Below are 23,680 nucleotides of genomic sequence, written 5' to 3'. Positions count from 1 at the left end.
ATTCTTTAGATGAAATCACTGAATTAGGATCAGGAAGAGGTAGCGAGGGGGTAATGTGGCAGGTTGTTGTTGTTTTTTTAAAAAAAGGTAATTTTATCTCTGTGATCTTCATTCCTGTTATGTAGCTGTAAAAGACACAAAGAGGGCTGCCATCTGAAGAGGGGACACTTTAACAAAAGCTATCCAAAATAAAAGAATTCCTTCCAGTAGGTGCTACTGGAAGGAATTTTTTTATTTTGTTTCGACTACGGCAAACCAACACTGCTACCTGCCGGTAAACAAAAGCTATCCAAGTTCACATCACATGGCTCTATTATAACCTAGTTTCAAAGATAATTGGACTGCAGCAAAGTTGGGAAGAAATAATAATTGCTTATGACTATGCTATCCTGATCTCATCTGATCTTGCAAGTAGTGCAGGATCAGGCCTGATTAGTACTTGGATTGGGAGTACATGTGGCAGTACCAAGTGCTGGACCACTGCCTTCTTTCACTGTTATGGGCCATCCATTGTGAAGTAACCAATACTGTATTGGACTTTCTACCTGAGACCCTAGTCCTCCCTGACTACAAAAATCATCTCCAAACTGGCCCCAATATTCTTGATAATTCTGCTCACAAACATAAGCGCTTCAGGATTGCCAGGGGAATTATTTCATAAACTCCTCTGCAAAGTTCTGCAATTAAAAAAAAAATAAAAATGGGGGAAACTGCAGCCAGTTCTGTAGGATTGCTTCCTTTTGCAATGCTTTGCTACGCTGATTGGTGCAGTATAGTATCCAGCCTGGAGCTCAACCGTCTGCCCAACTGCAACTGCAAAACAGTGCTCAAAATATTAATCATGGCAGGAGAACCCAGATCATACCTGCCTACAGTGTGGCCCAAGTATGGAATTCATAGGAAAAGGAAGGAAGCAGCTGGGTAGGAGCCAGGCTGAAATGGGGTGCCGAGAGCAGAAGCAATTTTAAAAATAAAAAACAAAAGAAGAAATCTGCAATGAAATCTGAGACAAAAACAGAAGAAGGTTACCTGAAAACAAAAGAGGAAAAAAATAAAATAATAAAAGCCTACAGCACCCGGTATTCCCAGGCGGTCTCCCATCCAAGTACTAACCAGGCCTGACCCTGCTTAGCTTCCGAGATCAGACGAGATCGGGCGTGTTCAGGGTAGTATGGCCGTAGACGTTAAGACTCTCTGCTGCCGCCCCTTTAAAGCAGGAACCGGGAGAAAGCGCGCCCTCTACACGCACATGACAAATTTTGAAACACCTCGCTTTCCACAAAACAATCAGAAGCACAAGTGATGACAGTAAAGTAAATAAAAAAATAAAAAAACCTGGACTGCGCCACAAGGAGCATGAATAAGGCTTTGTTTCTTTGAGAACTAATAGGCAGGCATTCTCGTAGACAACCGCTCCTGCGTGACGTCATCCAGATTGCGCGTCGCCGCGAGGGCTTTCCAGTCGAGCGACGCCGTGGTCCGCAAAATGGCGGCGCCCATCCTGAGCGCTGCGCTGCATGGACTACGGAATGCTAGGCCTTTTAGTACTTCTGGTGAGTGACGGCTGTCTCCTTTCCACACTGGAGGAGGATGATGGAGGGAGGGGCGGAGGAGCGGGGGCAGGAAGCCATTAGCCTGCTCTTTTTTAGGGTAGCTTGTCCTCCGCTACTGATGGACTCGAGACGCTTAAGTTCTCTCTAGCCCCGATAATTTAGGAATCCGAGGGCAAATGTTTTTGGACGTCTGCGTTTTGTATCTGATGGTTGTGTTGTGCCGTGAATGACCAATATAATAGTCAACTCCCATGCAAACCTATATGAGCTCAGAAGATGGATAGCTGTGGAATATATTCATGTTATGAGGAAGCAGCACATTTTCTGACTTGGCAAGAAATCAGTTTAGTCTTCTTTGCATCTTTGAAAATATACGAAGAAACACAAAAAGTGGTATGCCACTCTCATTTTGCACATTCAGTAGTGAAGCTTCAAACATAGTTTACTGCCCCAAAGTCTGATTCATTCGTTTCTGCCCCATCTGCTGTTGGAACAGAAAGGTGGAAATGCAATTGGACACAAGTTTTTGTAAGTGTTTTAAGTATAAAACATGTCTGCGTATTGCCATCACTTTTGTGTCTGCAGTGTTTACTAGTGTTTCTTCTCTCCCCACACCCATTACTTCTGCTTTTGTTTGAATGGGACAGGTTCAAATAAAATGTAGACCAAACCTTCTATACTTTTTTTGCTAATTTATTTTAGCTGTTCTCTGGAAAGTGGGAGTACCTCTCGGGCCAATGCCTAATGAAGATATTGATGTTAGTAAATTGGAGGTGCTAGAAAAGTACCGTGTCTTCACTCGCTACTTCAAGGAAGCAGAGAAAGCACAAAAGAAACCTCAGTGGTGGAAAACCTACAGGCAATATGTCACTCCAAAGCAAGGTACAACATTAGGGAGGGCAGAAAAGTTCAGTCCAGTTTCTTCTGCTCCTCTCCTTTTTGTATGAATAGTTTATCTTCATGTGGAAAGTTCAATCCTATGTGTGCTTTTGGGGGGCAAGTGCCTGAATGCCAAGTACAGGAAGAAAAGTAAAGTAAAGCATTGTCTCTGCTGATAGACTGTCACCTCGCAGCAGCCATTCCATTTGACTATCTGAACAGTTTCAGTCCCATGTGGTCACTGTAAGAATGGTGACTTAAAAACCAGTGCCTGACCCTGTTGTTTGCCTCCTTCCTCTCCCTCCTTTTAGATGAGTGTGAGAGCAGAGACTGTCTTAAAAACAGAGATCTAGATGAGTGTGAGAGCAGAGACTGTCTTAAAAACAGAGATCTTGTGAACTGCTTTAGGAGCTTTTTTGACTGAAGAGTGGGAGTGAAAATATCATGACCTCGTCCCTGAGTAAACGAGCATAGAATTGAGAGCAAATTACATGCCTATACATTGGTACCTCGGGTTAAGAACTTAACTCATTCTGGAAGTCCGTTCTTAACCTGAAACTGTACTTAACCTGAACCACCACTTTAGCTAATGGGGCCTCCTGCTGCCGCCGTGCTGCTGCTGCATGATTTCTGTTCTCATCCTGAAGCAACGTTCTTAACCCAAGGTACTATTTCTGGGTTAGCAGAGTCTGTAACCTGAAGCGTCTGTAACCCTAGGTACCACTATATTCAATTGAGTGGGAGCACAGGAGAAAGGTAACAAAAGGCAATAAAAAGTGACTGTTCACCTTTTGATGTTAAACTTTAAAGAGAAACAGAACTGCCCATACTGTTCACTAAGGAAAGCTACTGAACTGGAAACACACAGCCTTGTAGTGAGCCTGAGTAATGGTTTTTTTCATTCATTTTAAAGAGTTATACATGCACATATGTGGGTGTACTGGGGTCCTGCTGCAGATTGGAGGTGCTCAATAAGAGCCAAGTCTTAATGGGGACACTTTCTACTTACCTTGGGATATCAGGTAACTTTTAAGCTTTGCGAGTATTAAGCAACACCATAAGGCAAGGCATGAGCCACCCAATTTCCCAGTCATTTATAGTTTGTCCCTTAGCGAAACCAGAGGCAGAAAGTATGTCATGAGACTTACTTTATGTTTTCTCTGTTTTTCTAAAAACTATAGATGAAGAGGCAAAGATCGACATTGGGCTACCTTATTCTCCGCCACCATGGAAAAAAACACTTAAGGAGAGAAAAGCTATAATGAAACAGAATCGAGTGGAATTGGAAAGAGCATCCCGCCTACGGAAATGTATGTTGGTCACAGCTCCCGCCTCATTTATTCCTTTTCTCTTCACTAAAGCTTTTCCACTCAGTATTTCACAGTGCTGTGTTTCTGTTTGCAGTGTTGATTCCCCTTGATGAAGTAAGAGCTGAATGGGAGAGAACCTTTGGCCCATCCCACAGGCAGCGAGTGGCAGAACACTATGGACTGTACCGGGACTTGTTTGATGATGCCTTCTTTGTTCCCCAAGTTCCTTTAAGAGTGGAATACAATCAGGATGATGAATATGTTATGCCAGTTTATCATGGGAATATGGTGACACCCACAGAGGTATTGTACCAAATGTATAAGCTTTGAGGGGAAGAATATCCTGTTCTTTTTTTTTAAACTACAACTCATCTAGTAAACATTTTGAGAAAACAGATTCCCTTGAGTACTTTGCCAACTGCTTTGTTCTCCCCCACCCACTCAATGGCATATACCAACAGCTTCATTAGTCTAATTGTTGTGATGTTTATTTATAAGTACAGTGTTCATCAGATTTAATTTCCCGCTTAATGTAGGCAACTAATCTGGGAGTCTGTTTACACCAAGTCATTTTTTTAACTTCAGAATTTTCATGACTCATAGTGATAATTAGCATTCTTTGTGGTATTGGTCCTCTTCTGTCTGGCTCTATTGAATGTAATTTTACCTTATTCATTCTTGATTATTTAAAAAGCTATATATTATATGCCATTTTCCCCTCTTCCTTCTGGAAAAGAGGATGTTTTCCTATATCCCTTTTTGGTGAGACCCCTGAAGTCGCTTCAGTGTGTAGTATCTGTGTAGCAAATCCTGTATGCCAGTAACAAATCCTGATCTTCAGGCTATTTTAAAATATTTTTTAAAAAGTCAAAAGTCTCTTGTTCTCCGCTTTTGTCGGTTATTAGTTTGATATTAAAGCATGCCCGTTTTTATGATCTTTCTGCAAAGATAATAATTGTAACTAGTGTGAATTGTCTAGATCTGGCTGGACTGATAGAAGCTGGCAAACAAAAGATGGGGTGAAATTTAAACTAATCCTATTTGGGAGCATAGGCAAAAGTCTTGGCTACTTTGTAATCATTGCTGTATTTTTCTGTTTAGGCTTTTAATCCTCCCAGAGTCTCATTTGAAGCGGATGAAGGATCCTTATGGACTCTGCTGCTCACCAACCTAGGTGAGTAAAGGTTTCCTCGCCCTAGGAATGGCCCAGATTTTATTTTTCTGAGAGGCTACTAGTTAATGTGCAGGTTCTGCAGTAACAGCAGAAATCCTGGTTGCAAAAGATTATGAAGGAGTTGCCAGTGGTATGGTAAAAAATTAAAGGTGCTGAGTGATCTGGAGCTTTTAAAGCTTGGCCAAGCTAGGACAAAGGAAAAGAATCATTTGTGCAGCCAGAAAGAGCACAACAAAGAAGCATTACATAACTGTACATGAATAATGATAATTTAATTGAGATTATGTTTATGTTATACACACAGATGGGCACCTGCGTGATGCCGATTCAGAGTATCTCCACTGGCTGGTGTGAGTATTGGCTACTAATCCATCTTTGCACTGGCATCAGTTACCAACTTGGGTTACATTTGGAGCTGAATCTCAATATTCCACTACCGCTTTCATGCAGACTTTCATGCAGCAACTGACAGCTGCATGACTGCAGAGGTCCATGGCATACCAGATTCTCTACCTTCAAAGATCCTTCGTCTCACAATGACTTTTCTACTGCGAAGTTCCTGCACACCTACCATGGGTTGCGGAGGTTTCTGTGACATGTCCTAGGATGCAGAAACTCTTCTTGTAGAACCCTAATGAGACTGTGCATCCCTTCTGCAAACTGAAAGCACACGGAATACTCCTCTCACTATGGCAGTACACTGTATGAGTAGGTTGATAGCAGGAGGCCAGCCAACATTCAACATTACTGTTTTTTTCTCATCAAGATGCCCCAGGCTTCCATGGAGCATGGTTTGAGGACCACTGAGCTGGAGCCTTGATTTTATATATTAAGCCACTTTCCGCCCCTTTTGCTTGTACTGTGGTAGCCTTAGAGAATGCGATTTAGAATGAGGGCAAGTCTTTACCTCTTCAGATATGTAATGGCCATTTGAACTCCAAATATCATACAGACAAAATCACTCTTGACAATCGTATTTTAACTCAACAGGACAAACATTCCAGGAAACAAAATGGAGATGGGCAAGGAGATTTGCCATTACTTCCCCGCATTCCCCGCTAGAGGAACTGGATACCATCGCTTCGTCTTCCTTCTCTTCAAGCAGCTCCATCCCATTGATTTCACTGAAGATGAGCGGCCTGTGCCATGGTAACTCTTCCCATTTTGCATAACTATGGTGGAATCATTGGGTGCTTCCAACTTCCGGCTTCTTTTGCGAAAGGAGCCACAGACTTATTTCTGAAGGTAGAATTGTGAACTATCCAGTATTCTCTGAAACTTAAAAATTAGGTCAAATAACAGTACAGCCAGAATGTAAGGCACAGCTCAAGTTGAAAAGGGTGGGGATAGGGACACTTAAGTAAAAAAGATGTGTCCAGGAATAGATTTTAAGAGTTGGAAACCCACTGAAACCTCACCTATTGTAAACAATTGGGCTTGAAGTCAAGAGTAGCAATTGCTCTTGCATGAGTTTGTTACTTCTGTGTGATAGTCTGCCTTCCAAACCATTGCTTGCCATCCAAATAAACATCACACAAATATTTTTTCTTGCTTTTCTCCCAAGAAGCAGGCGTCTTTTAATTTTGTGACTGCACCTAATTTCCCCTTATTTTTCTGGAAAGAAAAGGAGCATGGAAAACTAATTGCTAGAGATAATGGAAGGAACAAGAAACACAGCTAGCCAACATCCCCTTCCCTCTAACAAGAAACGGTGTAGCCATGGGTGAATTTGATGCAACTCCCTCCTTCCAGGGAATATCTCCTACATTTATATTAGAAGTTTAAACTAGTTCTGAACTGCTTTCTCACCCAAGGAATCTAAAAAAAATAGGCCTTTTTCGAGGCTGGCAGTGTGGGGAATGAAAACCCCCTAAGCCATTCAGACTTACCATTTCAGTGGTTTCTTTGGTGGAGCAATTGCTACCTGATTGATAGGGAATATTATTTACCCTTCTATGTTTTACTATACTGAAGGAAACTGGCGGCAGCTTGAATAGGGTAGTGAAGGTAGCTAGAAATAACAGCAGAAGGGTTCCATTGCATCTCTGTCCTCTCATCTTTTCAGCCACAGTCTCCAGATGAGAACGTTCAAGACGTTCGACTTCTACAAGAAGCATCAGAGTGACATGACACCTGCAGGACTGGCATTTTTCCAAAGCCAGTGGGATGATTCAGTTACTCGGGTCTTTCACCACCTTCTCGGTAAGTAATGGACCGTACATATAATTTACGGTAGTACTAAATTTTTTTTTAGTAATAATACTTTTTTTAGTAATAAAAAAATTGTGACTGGAGTACATGTCCAGTAATTATACAAGACCAAAATATTTCTGAATGCGTGCTAAATTTAAAACTTGAAAAAAATGGGGAAGAATGCAATAAAACTTGATAAAAGTATACAGAATTGGGAACCTTTTTCTCCCACCCACTGTGTCCCAAGTTCCCAGCCAGAGAAGGGAGGGACTTGTTCTGAACTGCTTGGAGAGGTGATTATTTGGATAGGGACTTCAGGATCCTTGTGGAGCAACGAGGTCTTGGAAGCTGCTTACCACAAAGCCCAGTTCATACAGCAAGTATTGAAATAGCATGTTGGGAAGTACCTAGAGTACTTCATTTAAGGCTGCCTGGGACAGGGGAGCTTGCAGACCCATAACAGTTTGAAGCCAGCAAAGCATCAGTATTTGGACAGCTGGATTGGGGCTATGTGGTGGGCTGGATTTCAATTTAGCAGGAAGGGCAACTGCATTCTTGTACAGGTTTCCGCAGCAGAAAAACTAGAAATCATTAGGACCAGAGCACAAGGAAATCATGTGCTGTTAGTGGGCCAAAAGTCACCGTTTTCCATTGCAGATCATCGGTGTCTTTGAGCCAGAGGATGCTTCAGGTTGGTGCTTGTGGAATTTGCAGATGTTAGGATGTGCTAACTTCCAATCTGCCCTTTGCAGACATGAAGGAGCCTGTGTTTGATTTTGTGCGTCCCCCTAAATATCATCCACCGCAGAAGTTGTTTCCACACCTCCAGCCTCTGAGGTACCTGGACAGATACAGGGACAGTGATGAGCCTACCTATGGCATTTATTGAAATGTCTTGATACACCGCTTGCCAACGGGACCCTGGACTGAGTAGCCATGGTGCAACAAAGAACCCTCCCAAGCAGTTCATATCTCTGATCGGAAAATGGAAATATAAGAGGCAGCTGGATTTGATTTGAATCATCACTTTTATTCACTTGGAAGAGAGCGGTGCAGCTTGCATCTATCTTCTCTATATCTTGGAGACTCTGTCCTTGTGATGAAGAAGCAGGCAAGCTGTGTCCAGAGGTCTAGGGCTATTCAGAAGCTGAATTTCTGCCTCACTTTCTCAGGAGCCAGATGCCGTCCATCAAGTGTTCTGAGCAAAACAGTTTTCTTTCTCTCTCATCAACTGCTGGACCATTTCAGCAAAATGGGATCAGATAATGCATGAAATATAGCACTGAGTTGTTACTGAAACGCTGGGCCGTGTGCTGTCTTTAAAGTATGAACAAACATTCTTTTAAATTCCTGCTGAAAAATACTTGTATTTGGGGAGAAGCAGATGGGAGCAGTCAGTCTCTTGGAACTATCTAATATATCAACTGCTTCAATAACTTCAAGCAGCCTTTCCAAACCTAGTGCCCTCTGGATGTTTTGAATACAACTTCCATCAGCTCCATCCAGCACAGTTATGCTGGGGCTGGAGTTGCTGGAAGTTACAGTCCAAAACATCAGGAGGCCATCAGTTGGAGGAGGTTATTTCTAAGGTCAAGCAGGCATCATACCTTTTATGTTTCTGAAGGGCATCAGTGTTGTGACACCTTAAGGGATGAAACCTTTGGTTGGTGGCATGAACCTTTCATAAGCAATGCCTGCTTTGTGCAATGCATGAAACAGGCTGTGGAGCTAGTTGATATATGTTTATATAGTTTAAATGATTTGTCAGAATTAAACCAAATGAAATGAATACCAAGATGGGTGTGTTCCTTGCTTTGCTATTAAAATTATTTCTTTTCCCCCCTTCATTTGGATACCTTGAGACATACTGGTAAATCGGTTTGAAGAGCCTATTTTGCATAGGTGATTTTTTTTACCTTCTGGGAAACACAGGATCATCTCATTTCCTCATTTTTCTTTCCATATAAAAACATGAACCCTTGTATTTCTGCATGGATGACTACTTACCTTTGTGTGTATTTGCAAGTCTGATAAGGTTTGGATTAACCAGTGTGTGCTTATGTTCCTCATTCCAAAATATTGTCCTGCAGAACAGTTCCATAGCATTTCGATAGCAAGCCCACAGTTGAAGAGTACCCTATCTTTTAAAAAACATTTACAGTGGTACCTCGGGTTAAGTACTTAATTTGTTCCGGAGGTCCGTACTTAACCTGAAACTGTTCTTAACCTGAAGCACCACTTTAGCTAATGGGGCCTCCTGCTGCTGCTGCGCTGCCGGAGCACAATTTCTGTTCTCATCCTGAAGCAAAGTTCTTAACCTGAAGCACTATTTCTGGGTTAGCGGAATCTGTAACCTGAAGCGTATGTAAACTGAAGCGTATGTAACCCGAGGTACCACTGCACTGCACAAGTTATTCGTCTGCAGGTTATAAATAGCAACACGGAAGAAGAGAAATACGGGGCTGCATGCTTGTTTTTAAAGAAGAGAATTTGGAAATCTGGGAAAGCAGAGTTTAGAGAGATTGTAAACAGTTGAGTCCCCTATTTTATTTAGTGATATTTAACACTCATAAATGTATATTGAGATGGGGTGGACAATGCGGTAGACAGGTCTAAAGGCAAAATAAAATTATTTAGGGTGAAAAAAATCCCGAAGTGTCTTGTGACGAATGGGAAATAAATTACTCTCTCCATATGGCTTTTGGCAACAGCCTACCTAAGAAATTCAGTGTAAGTATGGAAAAAAGCAAGCTTTGGATCATAATGGGAAACTTACTGAAAGTGTCAGCTCTCAAGAGCCTCTGCCAGGAAATTCAGTTGCAGGAATCAGGGTGGGGTTGGGATAAAACAAGTACTGTATCATATATACAGTCCTGCGTTTTGGCATAAAGTCTGGCTGTTTTCCTTCTACCTGTTTTCCGCCTAGCCTTTGGCTTGGAGCCAATTTGATTCCCTCCCTCTCTTTCTTTTTATTTGCCTTCTCCTCCTGCGAGGAGGCTACATTTTAATATTTTAATGTTTCAATATTTTAATGTTGTATTTTAATTTTGTTTTTAAGTTGTAATCATTCAACTTGTTTTTATTATTACTTGTAAGCCGCTCTGAGTCCGGCCTTGGCTGGGGAGGGCGGGGTATAAATAAAAATTATTATTATTATTATTACCTAAAAAGTAATATCAAGAATATAAGAACATAGCCATTGAGGCTAGTAGCCACTGATAGCTTTATCCTCCTGGGCAACCTGTAGAACAGGGATGCGGAACTACCACTGTATCACATTCATTCTTGCTAGGACTGATGGAGTCCCAACATTTAGAGGGCCAAAGGTTCGCCACCCCTACTACAGAGCTGGGCATCCTGTAGAAAAGGGCAACTAAAACTAACTGCAGAGGGAAATTCACAGGTGGAAGATTTAAGACTGTGCTTTTGTAATTTAGAAAATCACTATGAGGGGAACTTGCCAGAGGTTTTTAAAATCATGACCACTGTTGAGAAAGTAAAGAGGAATAAAGCTTATTACTAGAATACAAGAGGATCATCCAACAGAATGTATTGGCAGTAGCGTGTTTATGCAGTGTATTATTGTAGAACTCATCGCTCCAAGGTTTTGTGATGGATACTGGTCTATATAGCTTTTATAAGTCTTTATGGACTTATTCATGGAGGATATATCTACCAGTAGTGCTACAACTAAAAATCAAATGTCCATATATCAGAGGCTATATATCAGAGGATAACTGTTGCCATCATACCCTGTGAGCTTTTCAGCAGCATCTATCTGCCTGGCCACTCTTGAATAGTTCTTGTCTTTCAAGACAACTATTCTGTGTTGGAAGAGTGTATGCTGGAATATTTCATAGCAATTTTTATTAAAAAGAAATATTGTCAATTTGTTATGAGAGGAGAAACACGTTTCATACAGACTTCACAATAAAGAGGGACAACAATAAAACATAATAAATCAGGAAAGGGGAAAACCAGGACATAACAACAACAGCAACAACAACAAAAATCATAACAAATGTGAAACCTAACAGCCATTCTGGTTTCCTGGAGTGCACTACCTAATAGAGGCTAATCAATTTCTTTGCTAAGATAACATGGAATAACAGTGCAAAAAAGTTTTTAAAACCCATCACAAAAAGCACATCAATTAAAAACATGTATCTAGAGCTTTTCCTAAAAAATGCCTCCCAGGGAAAAAAACAGACACAGGCAAGGATAAGTCTAGACAAAAACCTCTCTCTGTGTTGGCAGTGGGGTGAAGCTGTGGGATGTGGGGCTCAGAAATAATAATAATAATAATAATAATAATAATAATAATAATAATAATAATAATAATTTATTTATACCCCGCTGTGGCGTTTGCCCATTCTTTGGGGTTACGTTTATATTGGGGGAGAGAAAGAGTTAATAGGCTGACCAATAAGAAATCCTGGAGGCGGAGCCTACCTGATTTTAAGGCTCAGCCCAGAGGTTTTGACAGTTAGTTGGGTTGGTTCTTTTGGGAGGGGAGATAGAGGAGGCAGAGTGAGTTAGAGACAGGGACAAGACTGAGAAGGAATAGAGTGACAGCGTTTCAAATATATTTTTAAAAAATTTTGTCTTTGAAATAAACTTTAATCTTCGTTGTTAACTACCTAAGACTCAGTACTTCACTGGGGAGCCCGGGGATTTTCCCCACAAAAGAATAAAGTAGTGGTGTACAGATCAATAGTCTGTGAAACGACCGTCAAACCCACCCATCTGACTGGGTTTCCCCAGCCACTCGGACCAGCTCCTAACAGAATACTAAAAACACAATCAAACATTAAAAACTTGCCTAAATGGGGCACAGATCTTGCTGCACGTTCAACTGAGCCTGCAAATAAACTGGAAGCCCGTCATCAGATCTCCTGTCTCAGGGCTGGATTTAGGTTTGATGAGGTCCTAAGCTACTGGAGGCAATGGGGCCCTTTATACGTCCAGCTGTCCTTTGTCAACAACAAATTGCCGCTGTTTTCGTGTTGAATATATGCTATATGGTAATTTATGGACCTAATAGGTATCTAAAGCCCTTTGCACATAACAAAATACAGTGGTACCTCGGGTTAAGAACTTAATTCATTCTGGAGGTCCTTTCTTAACCTGAAACTGTTCTTAACCTGAGATACCACTTTAGCTAATGGGGTCTCCCGCTCTCGCCGTGCGATTTCTGTTCTCATCCTGAAGCAAAGTTCTTAACCCGAGGTACTATTTCTGGGTTAGTGGAGTCTGTAACCTGAAGCGTCTGTAACCTGAAGCGTCTGTAACCTGAAGCGTCTGTAACCCGAGGTTCCACTATGTATTTTATCAAGGTACATCCACTTTTTTTCTTTTAAAAAAAATTGGAGGCCCCAAGAGAGTGGGGCCCTAAGCTATAGCTTGTTTAGTTTATATGTATATCCAGCACTGTCCTGTCAGAGGAGCGGGTGGTATTTGAAAAGGCTGCCTTTCACACGGGGACAAGGGAGCCAGAAACTCAAAACTCTTTTCTTGCATGGAAAGGAGATGCCAATCATCTTTGCTCTCCCTGCCTCTTTAAGAGCCTGGGGGCTGATGCGCCTTAATTTGGCCCAGCCCTTCCTTCTCCTGAGCCATCTCCAGCAGCCTCAGCCTTTTTTTGGCGGCCCGGGGTTTCACTTTCTTTCCCTCTGGGCTTTGTAAGTGGCGCTTCTGCCGCGCGCCATGGCTTCTCCGGACTCGCAGAGGCTGGAGGAGAAGCTGACGTGCTGCATTTGCCTGGATACGTTTAGCACGCCGGTGACGGTGCCCTGCGGGCACAGCTTCTGCGAGAAGTGCATCTGCGACCACTGGGACGGAGAAGAGGGCAAAGGGCCCGCCGCCGCGGGCTACACTTGCCCCTCATGCCGCAAGAGCTTCCCGGAGAGGCCGGAGCTCAGCAAGACCGTTCTGCTCGACAGTCTGGTGGAGCTGCTCCACAAGCAGGAAGATGGCGGGCCGGCTTCCCGGACGGAGCAGGCGGCCGCTGCTCGGGAAAGGAAGTGCCCCAGGCACGGCCGGCCCTTGGCGCTGTACTGCCAGACGGAGAAGCGGGGCATCTGCTGCGTGTGCACGCTCAAGGAGTGCCAGCAGCACGGCAAGGCCCTCGTCGAGGACGAGCGGAAAGCCAAAGAAGTAAGCAGGGAGCGGGGCAGAAGCATTTCCGGAGCCGGCCACTTGGGGCCATGGCAACATAACATATACAGTGGTACCTCGGGTTAAGTACTTACCGGTAATTCGTTCCAGAGGTCCGTTCTTAACCTGAAACTGTTCTTAACCTGGAGCACCACTTTAGCTAATGGGGCCTCCCACTGCTGCTGCGCCGCTGGAGCACGATTTCTGTTCTCATCCTGAAGCAAAGTTCTTAACCCAAGGTACTATTTCTGGGTTAGCGGAGTCTGTAACCTGAAGCGTATGTAACCTGAGGTACCACTGTATGTACACAGCACAAACTCCTGTGATCTTGGGCATCTCTCTTTTTTTATATGCAGTGGTACCTCGGGTTACATACGCTTCAGGTTACAGACTCCACTAACCCAGAAATAGTACTTCAGGTTAAGAACTTTGCTTCAGGATGAGAACAGAAATCGTGCTCCAGTGGCGCGGCGGCAGCAGGAGGCCACATTAGCGAAAGTGGTGCTTCAGGTTAAGAACAGTTTCAGGTTAAGAACGGACCTCCAGAATGAATCAAGTACTTAACCCAAGGTACCACTGTATTATATATATACATTTTATTAGTTTTTTTAACATATCATTTTCAACAGTAATTAAACATACTTTTACATCTTATTCAAATTTTTGACTTTCGTCAATCCCGTCTGAAAATTTTCCAATCTAATCTCTCAGTATGCATTTCTTCTCTTGCCTATTGCATTTCAAACACATAACCAATATCTCTATCTTTTTCTACTTCGTAACACTTTGTATATTTCTCCTTACAAAACCTCTTGTAGTCCTACTAGCGTAATTTGTTGATTACAGTTGCTCTTCAAATGATTCATATACTTCTTCCAGTCTTCTGTAAATCTCTGGTCCCACAGGTTTTGAATCCTTCCTGTCATTTTGTCCAATTCTGCATAGTCCATTAATTTCGTCTGTCGATCTTGGGCATCTCTCACTCTGCACGGGACCAGGCTGTTGATGGACGGGTGTCATGCTGGCCAAAGGAGCCTTCGGGCATCCCATTTTAAAATTAAGCGTTCCCTCTGGTGCATTAGTTACTTGGGATTGTGGGACATGTCCCTGCACATTGTAGTTGTCGTGGTGCGCACCTTACTCTCAAAGGATTTATGTTGTTGGGGGCAGAACACTCACCTGTCATCATCCTCTGTCTCAGATTTGGAATGAAATGTCTCAACAACAGTTGTTTTAAATAATGATGATGATTAATTAATAATAATTTATTATTTATACCCCGCCCATATGTCCAAGTCTACTCAGCCACTCTGGACGGCTCCCAACAGAATATTAAAAACACGATAAAGCATCAAACATTAAAAACTTCCCTAAACAGGGCTGCCTTCAGAAATTACTTTCTTTTGAAAAACCAGTCAAAATCCTTCTGCAATTTCTACTTTTAGTTAAGTATTTTTATTTATTTACTCGATGAAACTGCCTCCCACCCCCGGCTATGCCCACTGGTGACGCAGAGACAGCCTAGGTTGTGTATATTGCTCTAATCTCAGCTTTGCTGCAGTGGATAAATTTTCACTTGCTGAATGTCTGCCTGATTGACTCACGACTCTTCTCAGATGCCAAATGCTTTATAATAATGGGTTTGATGCAGTAAGGCCTTTATCTCCACTGTAGCCTAAGATTTAATTCATTCCATATGAAGGATGGCCGGACATTAACTCTTGGTACTGCCACCAAGCTACATTTCCTCAACTTCTGTAGGAGGAGCCATGAAAGTTATAAAGCAGGCATCACTTGCCGTACAGTGGTACCTCGTGTTAAGAACTTAATTCGTTCTGGAGGTCTGTTCTTAACCTGAAACTGTTCTTAACCTGAGACATCACTTTAGCTAATGGGGCCTCCTGCTGCCGCCACGCCACTGCCACACGATTTCTGTTCTCATCCTGAAGCAAAGTTCTTAACCCAAGGTACTATTTCTGGGTTAGCGGAGTCTGTAACCTGAAGTGTCTGTAACCTAAAGTGTCTGTAACCCAAGGTACCACTGTATAGATATGAAACATTTTAAGGCTAGCTAGGGCATAACGACTTTGCTGTAACAATACCAAGCAAGAATCCTTTGCTTGAATATACACTGGAAGACATTGCTAGACCCAAATCATAGCCTATGGGCTTTCGTGTGGTGAGGCAGTTCAGCACTGCTCAATACAAACGTAACGGTTTGGATTAGTCTGGACATCATGGCCCTTTCTTACATCCTCAGTGAGTTACCTCTTCCTATAACTTGGCTACCTTGATGCCTACACTGATTACCTTCAATCTAATGGGGTGTTATATTAACAGAACTCTGGAGTCTTTCCAAAGGGATGAATGAATCTTGGAAGATTCATCTGGGGAATTCTGCCGCCCCTCTTGGGAAGGTGAGATGCAGGGGCCGGGTGTGGCTAGGTGAGATTGAAGTGCTTGCCTGTTAAATTATTTTGAACTCTTTGGCAGGAGTCCGTAAGAGCAACTCTGGAGAAAACTCGAAAGGAGGCAGAGCCTATCAGAGAAGCAATTCAGAAACTGGAGCAGCGGATAGACAACATCAAGGTAAGGAATCCACAGAGAGCATCATAATGACAAAAGTGCCTCCCATGGGAAGTGCTTGCTCTCCACTGACCCCATTTGGTACCCATCATGGCTAAAACTCCAGTTACTGAATGAGCAAGTGGGCCTTCTGCATTTGTGTCCCTTTCCTAACAGCTCAGACCTGTAGTGAATTCTTTGCCAACCTGCTGCCCTCCAGATGTTCTGGATTACAACTCCCATCAGCCCCTGCTAGCCAGTCAAGGATCACAGTCTCTCTTTTTGCCTGCCTCCCAACATTTTATTTTCTTATTTCCGTTAAGAGGGACACCTAGTACCCAACAGAATGCAGAGCAGCAAGGGAAATAGAGGCAGCTACAGTGGAAACAACTGTATTTTGTTGCCCTTCCTTTTTCATCCAGGGTTCCTCGGAGAAGTTAAAATCTGGAGTTGTGCAGAAGTTCGCTTCTCTTGTGGAAGCCTTGAAGGAATGCCAGAGGAAGACAGTGGAGAAGATTGAAAGAGAGCAAGATGCTGCGCTTGGCAAAATGCAAGAGAACTTGGACCAGCTGAAGCGCCAACTGGATGGGCTTACCCAGCGCAACGAGAAGGCAGAAGAGCTGCTCGCTTGTACTGATGATATGACGTTTCTGGAGGTATGTAATGTGTATACTGATGGCATTTGGGCCAGATCTTTATATCTCCACTCCCAGGGGACAGCTTTAATAGGTGGGTGGTCCTGTCAACTTGTTAAAGTTGGTTCATGGATGAGAGATAGTGACCATGAAGGACTGAACTCCAAGTAATTCAATCCTGCTTTCTGAAGGGATCGGCTGTGCCAGTGAGTTCTTACATAGCCAAACCAAGCAGGATTGAACTCCCCACCCTTCAATCTCTATGTGCCCCCACACGTATGGTTTGGGGAAATGTCCTGGAAGACGAAACGGGGAGAACCGGTGGGCCAAACATGGCCAGCAAGCCAGAGGCTCCCCACCCCTAAAATAAACCATAGCTTAGTATTACAGAGTGGGAGTTGCTGCCTGTTCTGCTCCCCATTCCTGGCAGCTGACAAGCTCTTAACTGGAAGCTATCTTGAATATCATAACTAAGCCTCTGAACCTTGGCAACCATTGGCATGCAGGAGTTCTGTGTTTATTTAATTCTTAACAGTGATATGCTTTGAATGCAAAGATAGTCCCAGACCCTCAGAAGTTCTTGAAGTGTGGAAGTCCTGTCATACACCAGTGTGGCTACAAATTCTTATCCTTAAACGTTTTCTGTGAAGTGGGGATTTCCACCCCCACCCCCCCAGCATTGCACTGCATTGTAAGCTAAGAGAGCAGTGGTATGTTTCACGTCCTGTGTACAGCATGCAACTGAGATTAGACCTTTCTGTGGGACTCTTCATAATTATAAGCGCTTCTCTAGCCTTCTCAGCTAAGAGAAAAAGGATTAGCTAGGCCTAATGGTCAGCAAGTTGAGACAATTGAAAAACAATTTGGCTGCCAACTCCAGAGCAGAGTTTAGAATGTGAATCACCCACCATGCCAGAGGGGGGAATGTCTGAAGTTGAACTGTCTGGGGGGGCGGGGATTCAATTGATGGGGCCCTCTGTCTTCAGAGAGACAGGCAACTCATGCCGTGAGAGGGGGTTATTGTAGCAAAATGGCTTTACCCAGTTGGTTACTCACAGCAACATTTTGTAGCCAGCAGCAGCAGGGAATTGTGTGGTTTTCTCATCAGAAGGCTGCTGTGCCATTGTCCTCCTTTCTGTTCTGAATTTTTTTTTACGAGCTGAACAGTCTCAGATTGGCAAGAATGCCCTGGCACACCACTGCCTTCAAATATATAATGAATACAATACACTTGCTTTTACAGTGGTACCTCAGGTTAAGTACCTAATCCGTTCTGGAGGTCTGTTCTTAACCTGAAACTGTTCTTAACCTGAAGCACCACTTTAGCTAATGGGGCCTGCTGCCGCCGCGCCGCCGGAGCACGATTTCTGTTGTTATCCTGAAGCAAAGTTCTTAACCCAAGGTACTATTTTTGGGTTAGCGGAGTCTGTAACCTGAAGCGTATGTAACCCGAGGTACCACTGTAGTTCGCTTTTATTTTAAACTCGTTTTTCAACATAGTGCTCAAAGTGGCATCACAAAAGGGACCCACCAGCGTGCTCTTGGCACATTTGGATTTCTGAGCAAGTGCTATGGGGACCACTAAGGTAGGCAAAGGAGGGGAAGAAGTGGGGAGGGGAGCTTTATAGCTACCTCTGCTTGAAGGGCTGGCTGTTCCAAGTCCAGTTAAGAAATAATGAACCACAATGGAGAGGCAGGGGCTTGGAAGTTGCATCTGGACAGCAAACTGATCAGGGACACAGGTCACGCTATTAAGGTCTTGCAAATTTATTTTTATTTCAATGAATTGCAATTTTGTCCAAATATGCATATATTAACATATTTTATGCAAATTTATGTTCGTTTGTTCCCTTCTTTGGTGATGCATTTCCTCCTGCTTGGCAATATGTAAGTGGCCACCGTAGAGTACCAAACTAAAGAATTTCAGGATCGATCCAGTTCACTTACATAAGCTGAAGTTAAACTCCATTCCTGTAAGTCAACAGTCAAACTTTGTGATTCCTACATTTCCTGTTCCTTGTAGGAACTGCATCATCTTCCTCCTCTTGGCAACTTAGAAGTTATTCCACCTGTTGAGTTTGATTTGGCCAGCAATGTGGATGCTGTCACTGAACTCTTCAATGAGGTTTCCAGGCTTTTGCAAGAGGCTCAGTCAAATTCCTTGAGTCCACCAATGACTGAAACAAAAGGTAATCATTCAGCTGCTTTAGGGAGTGGTGAAAAATTAAAGATCACCTGTGGAAAGTCGGTTGGTCAGTTTTCTTTCTAATAAAGGCGGCTGGAGGTTTAAGTGCTACAGTAAAGTGGGGGGGAGTATTTATTTTGATAGATTTCCATATTGAGGAGGAATAGTAGGGCAATGACAGTGCTTAGTTTTCTGAAAGAAAGATTAGATTTGTACTGCCAGAATTACCCCAATTTTCTCTGTAGTCGTCCACAAAACTCTGACCTCCTCAGAGAGACTTTTAAAATCTTATAAAGCCCTTTGTTCCCAAATGTTTTCCTAGGAAAGTAGAATCCAGTTCAGATGTAATCATGACAAACCACAGTTTGTCATTACAAGGACAAACTGCAGCAAGCCTGAGGCTCATTCGCTTCCTCCTCCATTTCCCAGCCTTCTCTGACCATAAGAGGAGGAGATTAGAAGTGTCTGCTACTAGTTGTAAAAAGCGCAGGAAATTGTGGTTTTGCTCTCAAATCAGGATTCAAAGCCATTCTTTGATTCTGTTTTCAGATCCTGGTTTGAGAACAAGCTGCAGTTGCACAAACCACAGTTTCCCACATTTGGATGAAAAGGCAAACTGAAGCTTGTTGCAAACTGAAATTCTGAACTGGGCCAGAACATGTGGCCTTTATCTGGATTTCACCTACTCATTTCAGCTCCTGACCTGGAGGCAACCCTTTATAATGGGCCTGGGCAAGGTGAGCAGCATGATACCAAGGAGCGCGGGGAGCAGAAGGGGGTGGCAGTGAAAGCACCTCATTCATCATTGGTTTGGGCCCACCATTGGCTCCAGCCCTGCCCACCAGTGGCATGCAGCCCCCCAACAGATTGCCCCCAAAGGAATCTTGCCCTCAAAGGAGAAAACCCTTCCTTTTGCACCTACATGACACCAAACAACGCATACACAGCAGTCCACAAGTGTGGTCTTTTGTGATGCATTAGGATGAGAATTGTAAAGATTGCTGCACACAGAAAAGTGATTTTAGAAACTTTAATAATTTGATCATACATCAGAGAGTATTTATGCTTTGTCTTGTTTCAGACCATGAGAGATTATGCCTTGGGAGCACCTAAGTGTCTGGTTATTATGAAGAAAAATATAACACTGTGGGATGCCTTTAAGTACACTGCTGCTGCTTCTCCTTTTTAAAGAGAAATATTTTAAAATATATCCAAAGGCCAGCTTTGAACCTTGCTGCCTGTGTATCTTGTCCTCACCCCTCCCGAAAAGGCTCCCCCAACTCACTGCCGAGTCTTGACTTGTCTACCATTTTGAAACCGTTGTTTTTAAGGCAAATGAGTTTCCTTCCTGCTTTTAAGTTTTCCTTGCTTATCTCTCACTCGGCAGTCTCACCGGAGCCAAAGGTAATTGTGAGAAGGGCTGGACCGTGCCTTCCAGACAATGAGTTAAGAATGTCTTTTTTAAAAGGTAAGCGACTTTCTGGGCTGCACGCAGTTACTTAAAAAAGGGAAGTAGGGTCACAAGTGCATAAATATATTCAGAGCTGCTTCCTTTGGGTCCTCTGTCAGAATCATAAATTTATTTCTTTGTGTGTGCGTGTTCTGTTGGTTATAATAATATTCCTGGTGGTGGTTGACCTGAGGCGGGTGAGGAATTCTCGCATAAACAAGTCTATTCATATGAACAGCATAGCATGGAAGTTGCAAAGTCACACAGGAATGTAGCTCCTCTTCCCTTCCACTTATGGGGTGGAATTCAAACTAGCGCTGAGGAGATCACTTGTCAGTGCAAGCATTTTTGCTTGCCTGTTGAAATGATTTCTCCTCTCCTGCGCACTGTTGTGGGGGTTCTCCTACCCTTACCCCAAGCAGATTGAGGAGGGCACACTGTGCTAGTGGGGCTCATTGTGCTGGCTCCCACTACAGCACCTATACTGTTTAAGGCAGTCCATGATTTTTGTTTTTCATGCAAAGGAGTCAACATTGCAAGAGTTTGCTGGTCCCACATTATACTGCTCATGCAAGTAAGCAATTGCCCACATCAGTAGTCCTTTAAAAAAGGAAGAAGCATAAATGTGCCTTCAGATCCAGGAGTTCAAAAAGCTTTGCAAAACTGTGGAGCCATATTGGAGGCAGCCGGTGCAGACCTATAAGTTCTGCATTTTATTCTCACTGTCTCCCACACACCTGTGCCCAACTCTGCTTTTGGGGACATCTGGGTGAGTTCCCTGTTAAGATCTCTAGGATCCTCCTTGTTCAAGAGAAGCTTCTTGCGCTTAGATTAGCAGGAAACCAGGAAGCTATGGAGCAGGTGTTCACTTAAATCACAAAGAACACAATTTATCTGTTAAACTAATAAATGGAACAGCTCCTGTTTTCTGACATGGGTGGAACATGGATCAAAGAGAAAGCACTTAGGACTGGTAACTACCGCAAACAGTTAGTAACTCCTTTCAGAAATCTGTGGACCAGAGCCAATGGACAAGGTACAATCTTTTGTATATACTTGCACATAATGCCTGTGTACTTTCCTTGCCCAGGCTTCTGGTTTGCATCCCTGAGGAAAAAAATTATTACATTAACCTTATTTAGGCAGAAGGCTGATCAAAGGGAATGTTGCGTTGCTGACAACAACTGACACCCCTCATAGGCACCCTGGCACTGAGCAGGGATTTCTCATAGGCCATTGTGAGCAAAAAGTTATGTTTAAATAAAGCAGAGCCTGCCATCCTAGAGATCTTGCTCCAAAGGAAATGGAAGGCACCCACTTCCCTTGGCTTTTATTTGACGCCTCTAAAGCCAACTTTCACTCTCCCTCAAATGCGCACTGATACTTTCTCCTTGCTGCTTTGGTTAAATGCCCTGCAAAATTAAAAAATTGGTATTTCGTTCTTAGAACAGAGTTGACAATAGGTTAGCTCTGTTAGGAGAGGACAACAGAAGAAATTGCCAAAATGCCACTTCAGCAAAGCCGTGGCATGTCTGATATTAGGGATTGGGGACCTTTTTCTCTAACTGAAGAGAAATTAGCCAGTTAAAAATGAGTTAAAGACACTTGGGTGTTTTTTCTCCCACCTGACTTTGATACCTTTGTCTCTCCTGCAGATCAGCAGAATTTGACCTTTGATCCAACCACAGCTAACCAATACATGCAGTTGTCGGATGAGAACCGGAAGTGCCATCACTCTCAACGTATTCCAGGGTCGAGGCCAAAAGACCCACAGAGGTTTGAGCCATGGCAAGTCATGTGTGCCCAGAACTTCAGCCAGGGCAGCTGCTACTGGGAAGTCAAGTTATCTGGCCACTCTGTCATCATTGGCGTGGCTTATGGAAGGTTCCCCAGGAAGAAGCGGGTTGGCCGCACATTCACCATTGGGCTGGATAAATTCTCCTGGGGCCTGCATGTCCAGGAAGATTGCTATATGGCTTGGCACAACGCCGAGTGCATTAAGATAAAAAAGCACGTGTGCAAATTCATTGGGGTGCGGTTGGATTGCAACCAAGGAGTGCTATCCTTTTATGGCGTGGATGACAACATGACACTCCTCCACACTTTCAACACGATCTTCACAGAGCCCCTTTTCCCAATCTTCTGGCTTTGCGAAGGCATAGCTGTGACCCTCTGCCAAAAGCCACAGGGCAAAGTTCAAACTGATGGGGTGCCTCCTATCTTGGCTGCTGCTGCCACCACAGTGGACGAACTGCCAGATGATGAGATAGCTCTGAAACAAGGAGAGCAACTCTCCTGAGATCTCAAGGTACTTTGTACTCATCTTCCCCAGGGAGATGCAAGTCCCCATTTCTCATCACAAGGTGGGACAAATGTGCAAGACGGATTAAAATTTGGGGAAGATGATTAGGGCACTGAACTCCGGCTGTCCTGGCCACTCATTGCTTAGTGTGCTGTGCATCCTGGTGAAGAATACGGCTTTCTGACAATCTCATCTCATTAAAAGCTAAGCAGGAAATGAAGAGGAGCAGGAAAACAGAGTAAACAAAGTTTGTGATATTTCAGCCTACTTACGCAATTATTAGGGGACTGGAGGTGGACAGAACTAAATTGGGTTTTTTTAAAAAAGTAATTTTTAAAATTTAAATGGCACAGTAGGGACTGATAACTTCACCTTGGGACATATTAATTTTCAGAGTTGGCTTGCCCTGAAACATTAAATTCTCCACTATGTATGTACTGCATATGTGTAGCTTTCCATACAAGGAAACTGAACTCTTTGGTTCAGAGAGGTTGCACTATTTTATGGTGTGACTTTAAATTATGATGGAAGGAGTTCTATTTTACTTCTCTGTGCAGGCTCAACATGTCGTAGCTGCTCACGTGTTTGTTGCCACTTTCTCATCAGCAGATTATGGTGGGAATGAAAACTTGCCATGTTGGTTCCTGTTTTATTCAGCTTTTAAAAAAAGTTTTATTGAGAAATAAAGCTTTCTAAGCAGAAAGGAAAAATAAGCTTACTAAATAAATTTCTTCTTTTATTAGAATTCCCTCTTCTAGCTGTGAGCTAGAAAATTGTCATAGCCCCACGGAAGAGTATCCAAGAAACAAAACTGATCTGGTTCTTAGTAAGGTGACCTTAAGCTCACAATTGCCAGGGACTGGGGATCCTACACTACTGAACCTCTTGGTCTTGCTGATCAAAAGGTTGGTGGTTCGAATCCCTGCGATGGGGTGAGCTCCCATTCCTCTGTCCCAGCTCCTGCCAACCTAGCAGTTCGAAAGCATGCCAGTGCAAGTAGATAAATAGGTACCACTGCGGCGGGAAGGTAAACGACGTTTCCATGCGCTCTGGTTCCGTCATGGTGTCCCATTGCACCAGAAGCGGTTTAGTTATGCTGGCCACATGACCCGGAAAACTGTCTGTGGACAAACGCCGGTTCCCTTGCCCTGAATCGAGATGAGTGCCGCAACACCATAATCGCCTTTGACTGGACTTAACCGTCCAGGGATCCTTTACCTTACACTTTCAGTGACCCCTATTTTTTATTTTGTTTTGTGTACCGATTAATTCCCTCAA

At 43.3% G+C, this 23,680-nt stretch overlaps 2 protein-coding genes and 1 long non-coding RNA gene across 4 annotated transcripts; 2 read left to right on the top strand and 1 right to left on the bottom strand.

The window, feature by feature from the left end:
- Positions 1–1,430: 1,430 nt before the first annotated feature.
- Positions 1,431–8,898, top strand: MRPL38 (mitochondrial ribosomal protein L38). Its single transcript, XM_082204344.1, has 9 exons — positions 1,431–1,553; positions 2,256–2,435; positions 3,614–3,742; positions 3,837–4,045; positions 4,844–4,916; positions 5,221–5,266; positions 5,907–6,065; positions 6,982–7,118; positions 7,862–8,898. Exons 1-9 carry the CDS (start codon positions 1,487–1,489, stop codon positions 7,996–7,998), a joined length of 1,137 nt encoding a protein of 378 aa, XP_082060470.1. The 5' UTR covers positions 1,431–1,486; the 3' UTR covers positions 7,999–8,898.
- On the bottom strand, positions 8,456–12,304 carry LOC309522040. Its single transcript, XR_014214816.1, has 2 exons — positions 10,273–12,304; positions 8,456–10,020 (listed from the first exon to the last, which is right to left on the bottom strand). It is a non-coding gene; the product is annotated as an uncharacterized lncRNA (long non-coding RNA).
- A 381-nt stretch (positions 12,305–12,685) lies between these two features.
- TRIM65 (tripartite motif containing 65) lies at positions 12,686–23,115 on the top strand. 2 transcript variants are annotated; one of them, XM_082203980.1, is made up of 7 exons: positions 12,686–13,265; positions 15,759–15,854; positions 16,253–16,486; positions 18,489–18,654; positions 19,346–19,387; positions 20,038–20,118; positions 21,756–23,115. In XM_082203980.1, exons 1-7 carry the CDS (start codon positions 12,816–12,818, stop codon positions 22,397–22,399), a joined length of 1,713 nt encoding a protein of 570 aa, XP_082060106.1. In that variant the 5' UTR covers positions 12,686–12,815; the 3' UTR covers positions 22,400–23,115. The 2 variants fall into 2 exon arrangements, with proteins under 2 accessions (XP_082060106.1, XP_082060107.1); XM_082203981.1 differs by lacking the exon at positions 19,346–19,387.
- The last annotated feature ends 565 nt before the right edge of the window (positions 23,116–23,680 follow it).

This window comes from Podarcis vaucheri, assembly GCF_965113315.1.
Source record: "Podarcis vaucheri genome assembly, chromosome: 2".
NCBI lineage: Eukaryota > Metazoa > Chordata > Lepidosauria > Squamata > Lacertidae > Podarcis > Podarcis vaucheri.
This window is presented reverse-complemented; position numbering and strand designations above follow the sequence as displayed.